This window comes from Ceratosolen solmsi, unplaced genomic scaffold (assembly GCF_000503995.2).
Source record: "Ceratosolen solmsi marchali unplaced genomic scaffold, CerSol_1.0 scaffold28, whole genome shotgun sequence".
Taxonomy (NCBI): domain Eukaryota; kingdom Metazoa; phylum Arthropoda; class Insecta; order Hymenoptera; family Agaonidae; genus Ceratosolen; species Ceratosolen solmsi.
In genome coordinates this window covers 1948978-1958930 of record NW_011948429.1, presented here as the reverse complement: position 1 = coordinate 1958930, position 9953 = coordinate 1948978, and the positions used below count along the sequence as shown (strand labels likewise).

Sequence of the window (9953 nt, the reverse complement as noted above, 5' to 3'; positions counted from 1 at the left end):
AGCATCCACTCGAGTTCTGTTGTAAATAAAAATATTTTTCTTTAGCCTTAAATAACTATCTAAAGCAAAATCATTACATTTATATATATTTTCTACTAGCTCCTTAGAATGAAAAAATATTGGTAACTTGACGAAAAAACTTGGTAGCTTATAAAAGCGATAAGGGCATCTTATTGCACCAAATTTTACAAAAATTGGTTCAATAAGATAATTCAATAAGATATCTGCTTGAGCCAATGTTTATTTATAAATATATATGTAAAATGTATAAAGAACACGAACCTTCGTTTGAAAGTTTCATGCCTCTTAATTCTATAGGTCCGACTAACTGTTTCTCCATACTTCCATTTTTGTAAATAAATAATGTAGGCAGATTAGCATCAGGAAAATTAGGAATACACGTAGTTGATATACTTTTCAGAAATTTAACCATTGGAAATTTTCTTGCTAATATTGCTAAATGTCGATTAACCAACGAGCACAATGGTATACTAGAAAAATATCAAAAGTCTAAATATATATATCTAATACATTGTATTATTTAACAATATCGAATAATCCTTTAACTAAATAAATTAAAACACCAAACAATTTACTGTACAATATATTTAAACGATATCGCTACCTATTAAAAAAGTACTGTGAAGTAAAAATTAATGTAATACAATGAAATACAGACTTTGCACTTGATTCTTTTGTAAATAACAAATTTTATTTCGCATTAAAACATAACTATAGTTCAGCGTTTCGAAATCAGATGTCGAAAAATTATGAATAAAAACTACTTTCAAAAATATGTTAAAAAAAAGAAAACTCACAGCTAATTGAAATTTACTTTTAAGCGTTAAATATAACAATAAAATAGTTTATATTATTATACTCTTGGTTTTATTTTAAATTCAAATTAAAGCATACCCAGACTTATATAAATGGAGAATAACCCAAACATCTTTTCCGGCTTGATTAACTTCCTGTACATAATCTTGTGCTGATATTTCCATTACGCTACCATACTTTGCTTTACTAGCAACTTCCTGCATTTCTGCTATCCTTTTACGTCGATATTCAAGCAATACTTTTTCATCCTCTTCATCTTCTAATTCGTCGAGTTCGTCCAAAGTTTTATTTTCAAAATCTGTTGCAACTGTAAATTGAAACAAAAATGAATACATTATACTTGCATACAAATATACTAATATAATTACTTAAGCTATAAAAAAAAAAAAATTACCTTTTCCAGTCTTTTGATCAATTGTATTTTTCAATATTTGAATAATCTGCTCCTCCGTCACCTCAACATCTTTCTTTTTCTCAGGAATAATACCTTTTTCTCGAAGAATGTCATTCCATTGAGTATCTTCGTTTGGATCTTGCTAAATAAAAACAACGCTTAATACGAACGACTGTTGCATTACATAAAGGAAAATAATAATTTAATTTTGTAATAATTTTCTTCTATACTTTGAAATTTCAATTATGTCGATAAAATTGTACATCACAGATGAATTATGCAACAATTGAATAATCAACAAAATAAATTATTGAACGCTTAATTGTGTTAATTTTTTAATTAATAAACAGGAATATATTTGCAACGTATCAGTATTAATTTATGGTTAAATATATATAACAAAAAAGTAAAATTAAATAAGTTAATTGAAATTGAGAAGTTTTGAGGATTAATCTTGAGGTCGGTGCTGCCGAAAAAGGTATCAACAAGACAGTCACCAAAATAGCCCAAAAAACTCTCATAAAATCATTGAAAAATCATTTAGAAAGCAAAGAAACTCACCATTTTCACAGACCGTTCATAAAAATTATAATATCTACGAATATTACAATTATTCTCCAGTCAGCGCATTTAAAACAATTTGAAAATAACGAAAATGTGTAGAGTAGCGTTGTTGTTAACTTGGTGAATCACGAAGCAAAATGAGGTTATTTGAGAAGGTCTGATAATCATCGACGGTGATGTGGGCGTGACAAGAAACACCAGCTGACTGTTACTATTAAGAAGTCAGCCTTAAAGTAGTGCACAACTTAAATATTCTTAAACAAAATTGCTTCGTCTCCCATCATAATTGTAAATCCCAATATAATAAAGGATAAAATAAACGGAAGTATTAATCGAGCTTTGCATACAGTAGATTCGTAAAATCTAAAGATTTTTAGTTACGATTTATTTGCGATATTATAATTATAATTTGTTTAATTTATTTATTGTTTATTCGAACATTTCAGTTATACAAAAGTGTGCTGTCTTATATACAAGACAATTTTTTGTTCCTTATTAGCTTCGTCGTAACATTTCATCTTCCTTCATTAAACTTATTGATATATATTGCATATTTAATACTTATTTATAATACGACAAACATTGGATTATTAACTTTTTTTTCGTATTTACAATAGATTATCTCATTGGTATTATTATAAATTTTACAAACAATAAATTATTTTATTTTTACTTGAGAACCTTATTTGTGAACTATTTGTTTTAATCTTTATTAACTCATTATCGTTCGATAAAACCGTTTTAATAAACATTAATAATTAATAAACATTATTATATTTTGGAAATATAGTGCATTAAAATAAAATGTATGAAATAAAAATTGCATATGTGCGTGGTTATTAAAATTCCATTTCATTTAAATTAAATTTCCATATCATCGTAATAAAAAATGGAAATTTTAATTTTCAAATTATGATATTTTTAATAATTACCGAGAAGTTTTAAAAAATGCTTACAAAAGACAAATTTTTAAAAATAATTCTTAATTATTTCATATAACTTGGGCAACACTGTCAAAAAAAAAATAAAAAAAAAAAAAAAAAAAAAAAAAAAAAATCGATCATATATTATATTTATTAATTTATACAAAGTTAAAAATATACAAAAATACTATTAACCATGAATAATAATCTTATTTATTTTATACAAATATATTTATTATAAATTCATATTTTTTTAAGAATTTCATTATTTCTTTCATATAGTTATATAATATTAAATTTAATATACAAAATATTTTAGTACTACCTACATACTATAAAACATTGTACAGAAATGTTAAAGTTGTCAATGTGTAAGGAAATCTTATAAAAACAATTGTAAAAATTCATTATTTTACAACCATACATTACAAGAAAGAATTCTGTAATAATTTTTTCATTACTATTAAGAATAAATAAACATTGAGGAGCTATAATTAAACATAGTCGTTATATTTCTGTCATTTTTTAAACCAATATTTTAAGTTTTAACCTTATGATTTAATCCAGTACTATTAATAATCTACATCATTAATTTATAATTTTATCATATTATAACTTAAACTATATTTATTGGCTATATATTATGACTTGACATTGTGTACTAATCAACAATACATGTGTCTTGAATAACGAAATTGTTAACAAAATTAATAAATTTACTACTTTTATTGTAATATTGTTATAATAATATTTATAAAGCTTTGTTTTGGTAATGGTAAAGTTTTATAATAATTATAATAAATAGACTTATTTTATTTATTTATAAGAGGATGAAGAGTACTATTAACAGATACTTTTTCATTGCCATCATTATCATATAAACTGCAATTCATATTTTGTTTCTTGTCATAAGTCACATTTCAAATTGAATTTTGTTTGCTTCAAATCAATTGATAAATTTTTTTCTTTCTAACTTTTATTAATAAATTTTAACATTGTCTCTATAATTAATATTATTATAATACTCTATAATATAATCTCAGGTAATTTGTCATCTTTCAATTTAGCTTTTCTCTTGCATAAACCTGCTGGAACTTTTTTATTATTTCTCTATTTAATACTGCAGTCGTTGAACAACTGCTCCTATAAAAATTTTCAGCTTTGTCACTTAACATCATTATTTCACTATATTCTAAAACATTATTAAGATAAATTAAGTTGAAATTTTTACAAATGTACATAATACAAATAAATATTGAATTGTAAATGTTATAAATTAATATATATTGTTAATATTATTTTTCCAAAATAATTTGCTAGTTAAAATATATTTATAATAAACAACTGATAATATTAAGGAAAATTTTAAAAGAAAATCTTATGTGGAATATCAATTTTTTAATGTGCATAGTACAATACTAGAAATGTATATTGATTGACAATTTTGAAAAATTTAAATAACTCAATTTGAATTAATTTATAATGGAGTACTAATATAAATTTTCAAACTGTACTGAAGAACTTAAAAAACTAACTTTTACTATTTATAGAAATGAATTTCTTTTACCGTTTTTTCTATTTATATCTTACAATAGTAGTTGTATATCTGTGCATTTGTATATTATATATAATTTTAAGATATTACGTGTATTCTTAAATAAAATCATGTCTGGTCAATATCTGTGAAACATAATAATAAAGGTTTTTTTATTAATATTTTATAAATTAATTATATTTGACTGAAAATTAGAATGTTATAGATGTTTATATATATATATATATATATATGTGTGTTTGTGTTTGTGTGTGTGTGTGTGTGTGTGTGTGTGTGTGTGCGCGCGCGCGCGCGTGTGATTGCGTATCTTTATAACACATTATGCAATGCACAAAACCAACTGCTTATACTATATTTAGAATCTGCGTAATGATTAACGTTTTTACCAATTAAATAATCAAGACGTAAAATGAGCGACGAATCATGTAACGGTAGAAGGAATTAATCGACAGATTAAAATCTTTCCGTGTTACTAGTCGCCGAAAACCCTCTTAATCTTCGAAATGAAATACTGATCTTTATATACACTGCAATGGATCATCTTTCACTCCTCGAGATGACTATCAACATATACATATCCATAGAATTTAAAATATACATAGAGCATTGATTATTACTAAAGACAAAAGTCTTGAATGCAAAATAGTATAAGAGGTATAGAAAATATAAATAATATTTGATGCCGATAATTCGTTAAGTTCATATGTAATTAGGAAAGACTCGAAACATTCAGCATTTAGTTTCTTTTAATGAATTTTCTAATTTATACGTGAAATATGAAGAACCAAAGCTTTAAATTATCCTTGCATTCAACGAAATTTTCACGTCGCTTATTGCAAAAGCAACTTCACCCTAACAATCAATGGTACAATTTTGTATAGCCTGATAAATGGCACAAATGGAAAATTAATTTAGTAACTCACACACCTTTTAATGATTAACTCGAATAAGTGACAATATTTATTAACGTTTCATTTATAGAAAGTGAACAATAGAAATTTCTTCTTCATTGCTTAAGACACTTTATAGAAGTCTCGCGCGTGGCGTTAATTAAATTTTATATACAATATTATAATTTTTGTTATTAATTTTTTTTTATAACTGACCATACGGCTTTAAATATTTATTTATTAACATCAAATTATAATTTAATTTTACATATAAACTTTTAAATAGACATTTTTTCAAAATTTATCATACAAGTAAAAGACGAAAACAAAAAGTTCCAATACGATTCTCTTAAAACATGAAAAACAAGGTTGAAAATACAAATATCAAGTACTTCATTGCCAATGAAGTATAAGTCTAGAAGTATACATTTTATTCAATTATAATTTGGCTAATTCATATGCACTAATCATGATGTGCGGCGAACTTCGAAAGCCAATAGCATTAAACAAAGGCGCGAAAAAATGTTTAAAAATAAATAAAAATAATTCGTTAATGCTTTAGACGTACTTTGATTAGAAGCTCTTGAACACTATAGTATCTGTTATATAATTTTTCGTCATCTTTGTCGATCAACGCAATTACAAAAACTAATGAGCACGTATCATTTTTAATGGACCATATTAATAATAATAATAATAATAATAATGATAATAATAATAACAATAATAATAACAATAGTAATAATAATAACAATAATAATAATAGTAATAATAATAACAATAATAATAACAATAATAGTAATAATAATAATAATAATAATAATAATAATAATAATAATAATAATAATAATAATAATAATAAAATGGAACCTTAAGGTTGTCGGTTCCAGTAACAACCTTTTTGATTTGAAAGACTCGAGAACGAGGATACAAACGAATCTACCACTCGTAAATATAACGACTACTTATCTCGAAAGAATATAGCTTGTCTTTAACTTCTGTCTTTACACTGTCTTACTTCGACGCGCAATTGAACAAATTTATATGATTATTTCTTAGTATTTTTCCTCTGATCGAGCGTCACAACGGCCGTGCAACGATTTAAAAAATGCCGCTTAGAGATTCGCACCAATGTTAGGGTGAAATCATCGGTAATGATCGGTAGTCGGTACGCAAATTCCCGCAGCACATGTTAGTATCGATAAAATGCATGTTACATTATAGCTTCAACATGGCGCTAAACCCCCATTGTACTCCACCCCGCCGAAAGCTCTCGTCCGTTACTTACTCCCCCTTATTACCATATATTCGTGAACATTTTCCAAAACACACATAACTCACGCATAAGTGCGTAGCAATTCAAGCAAATTCTTTAAAATCCTTATGAGCCCAGTACTAGCAGTCGGGCGTGTGAAAAGTGGTATGGGAAGCAGGAGGAGGAGAATGAGAGAGAGAGAGAGAGAGAGAGAGAGAGAGAGAGAGAGAGAGAGAGGAAGAGAATAGAATAGGCGCCAACCGCCAGTCTTGACTCTTACCCTAAATACCTGCAGCCTCGTTAAATACTGAAACACCCGAGACGTACATTGTAATTAATAATACATCGCAAAAAGCCCTGCACGCAGTCCCTGTATTCGCGCGTGCACGCGCAAGCGCATCTATGCACAAAGCGTAACGACATCATCGACAGTCGGTGCTGAGATTGCGAATGACGGGGCAATTGGCCGGCCGGCAGCGTCATCGGTGCGATTGTTGTCGATGACATTGATTTTCGGCCGGGCGACGGCGGCACCTAAAAGCACGCACCCGAGAAAAATACAACGTGCGTTAATGGCGAACCGCCGCGGCATTGGCGAATCAACGAAGGGGCACACGTACACACACACACACACACACAGCCGACCCCACGTACAGGGCATAAAGAGAATCCCGTCTCCTCCCGCCGGCGGCTCCTCGTCAGCGCTCGCGCGCCGCGACACAGCCAAGTCGACGGCGTGTTTACATCCGCGGGTCCGCGCACACAAGCGCAGCACCCCAGGAGAGAAAGAGAGGAGCCGCTGTTTCGCCTTCCTCTCTCCCGCGGCTCGCTCACGGTCGAACGGGGGCTTCGCGAGTCGTGGTGGCGGCGACGGCGGCAGTCGTTGTTGGACCGCGCGCACGCGTACCTCTACGGTGACTTTTGCGAACGACCGTGTTGGCCCCCCCGAGTAGCGCCCCGCCGTGAAAACCGAGGAAGAAGCGGGGAACGAGTGCGTCCTCGTCCCCCTCCCCGTCGACGCGCGTCCGCACAGACCACCTGCGAGAGCGACGCACCCCGGTGCCCCGCAAGAGGTTAGAATGCCGAAGGCCCTCTGAGTGTCGTCGGCGATCCTCGTTCACGAATACGACGACGACGACGACGTGAGAAAGAGAGAGAGAGAGAGAGAGAGAGAGAGGTAGAAAGAAATAGTGTGAGAGAAAGAGAGTGAGTGATCGGGAGGGACGGGAGAGGAAGTGGAAGAGTGTGTAGCTGGCGGGGCCAGGAGGTGGTCCTGGAGAAGCTCGACGAGGGAGCGAGAATGGGCAGGAAGAAGGCACCGTAGGGACGCGGTGGCATCATCGACAGCGGCAGCGGCAGCACAACAGCAGCCGAAGAGGTTCATTCATGTGACGCGGTGCGCGTCGCCGGGCCTCGTCCCCACTTGAGGGCGCGCATGCGGTGGCCGCGAGGCGACTCTCGATGGCACCACGCCGCCGAGACACGAGACTGAGGGCCAGCCGAGGACCCTGTTGCGGATGACCAGCCGGATTTATGGCGGCTCGGGTGCTCTTGCTCAGCATCTTGTTTACTGAAGTCTTCTGGCCCGTCTGTCCCGCAGGTGCGTTTGCTACTTCTCTCTTAATCCACTCTCCTTTCTTCTCTTCTCGCGCGAGGAATGTGCCGACGGTCGTTTTGTCGTACTCCTACTGCTCCGGCCGCTACCACTACTTATACTTTAACTTCTCCTTCAGCATCAACATCAACATCAACATCAACATCAACTTCAATTTCAACTTCTACTACTTCATCTTCTACCATTCCGCTACTTTTACTGCTACTTCTTCTAGTAGTACCTGTGTACAATCGCCACCATCACCACCACCACCGCGACTACTTCCCCTCTTCCACGCTTTATCTCTTCCGGTCTTCTTGCCACTCCGTCGTTTGTTTCCTTCCTGCCTCGAGAGCAGCGTTACCCTCTGCCTCTTAATTATTAGGGAATCGAATGTTTTGCGAACTTGTACGCTCAGCATACGCGCTCCGCCTCCTCCTCCTCCTCCTCCTCCTCATCATCATCATCATCATCATCATCATCATTATCATCATCATCATCATCATCATAATTATCATCATCATCATCATCATCATAATTATCATCATCATCATCATCATCATAATTATCATCATCATCATCATCATCATAATTATCATCATCATCATCATCATCATAATCACCACCACCTTTCCGCTCGACGTTTTTCTCGCGCTACTACTCACCCCTTCATTACTCGGGGGAGTCGATCGGTCCACGGGCTATGAATCCCAACATACGTGGAGACGTATGTTTACGCGTTCGGAGTGAAAGCACGTCGCGGAAAATTTGGCGCGGCGCTCTAGTTTATACGCTGCTCGTGCTTCCCAACGGTATGCGTGCCTATGGCTTTTCAAACGACGGAAAATCTACATCTATTACTTCACCATTTTTCAATGGGGGCTCGTTTCCTCCTCTTTTCTTCCTCCTTCTCCTCCTTTATATAGAGCGTGGTTAGATTTTATTCGACCTCTATCCCTCTCTTTTGCATGCTTTTTATTAATGTGTGCTTTGCTGTCGACATGGCACGTAGAATAATGCTGAGAGACGAAGGGTAATAGCGCCTTCGCTTACGGACCAATTCGACTAATCCGAATTATATACCAACAACTTGTTTTTGGATTATTCGATAAAAGCGTTATGTTAATAAAATTCATGAGCCATCATCTTTCTTACTACTGTTTGTCATTTATAATAAGCCATTGTATTGTTATACCGTGCATGCTTATGTACTTTAATTTTAACGCATTCTTAGTACCTCGATTGATTGATTGATTAATTAATCTAAAGTTGATAATGAATCCCTATTGCCTCTGCCTGTACTGTGATGCGCCGTACCGCCTAAACAGCTCCATCGATGAATGGCACTTGAAATTCAATCGATACTCTTGAACGATTCAAATAATGCTGGGTGCGTTCAATTCGGGGTCGGTGTATCAGACAGACCGTTAATCTCCATCGGGCCAAGCCTTTCTCTACGTATCGACGGTTTCGTTAAATTGTTTACTCGTTAAGATGCTCCCACCACCATCGCCTCCCAGTTCGCCACGGACTCGTGAATTCGCGCGAGTAAAAGTGCCCCCGATGTCTTATCTTCGGCAAACGCAGCCGGCCGGTTTTATTTCAATTGTCGCGCAATCGACGCTTACGGTGCACATTGTTTCGCAAACGTGCGTGCATTCACGTAATCGTCGGCTGTTTACTGCCGGAGCGCGGCGTCCTTACCTCCGGCAAAATAAGGTCCCTCGAAATCTTAATGCACGTTGTTTCGAGCCGCGGGTTGCTATGAGCCGAGATGGGCTGACTTGACAGCGGCTGGAACAATTGAAGGGAGAGGTGAGGGGGCACGGCGATGACGTCGCGTTCGATTTTTGCAAATAGTGACTTGGTTGATTCGTAGCGCCGGCAAAGTGAAAGAAAAAACAAAGCAAAACAAAAAAAAAAAAAAAAAAAAAAACAAAC

At 34.1% G+C, this 9953-nt stretch overlaps 2 protein-coding genes across 2 annotated transcripts in view; one reads left to right on the top strand and one right to left on the bottom strand.

The window, feature by feature from the left end:
• viaf (viral IAP-associated factor) overlaps positions 1-3773 on the bottom strand; it is a 5018-nt gene extending 1245 nt beyond the window's left edge. The window contains exons 1-4 of the mRNA XM_011501657.1: positions 3744-3773; positions 1232-1373; positions 916-1144; positions 283-491 (exon numbers count right to left, since the gene is read on the bottom strand). Coding sequence (XP_011499959.1) covers positions 283-491; positions 916-1144; positions 1232-1373; positions 3744-3773 — 610 coding nt within the window. The remainder of the gene's footprint in view (positions 1-282; positions 492-915; positions 1145-1231; positions 1374-3743) is intronic.
• Positions 3774-7580: 3807 nt separating this feature from the next.
• LOC105363856 (protogenin B) overlaps positions 7581-9953 on the top strand; it is an 18393-nt gene continuing 16020 nt past the window's right edge. The window contains exon 1 of the mRNA XM_011501656.1: positions 7581-8018. Within this exon, the coding sequence (XP_011499958.1) occupies positions 7952-8018 (67 nt within the window). The 5' untranslated portion in view covers positions 7581-7951. The remainder of the gene's footprint in view (positions 8019-9953) is intronic.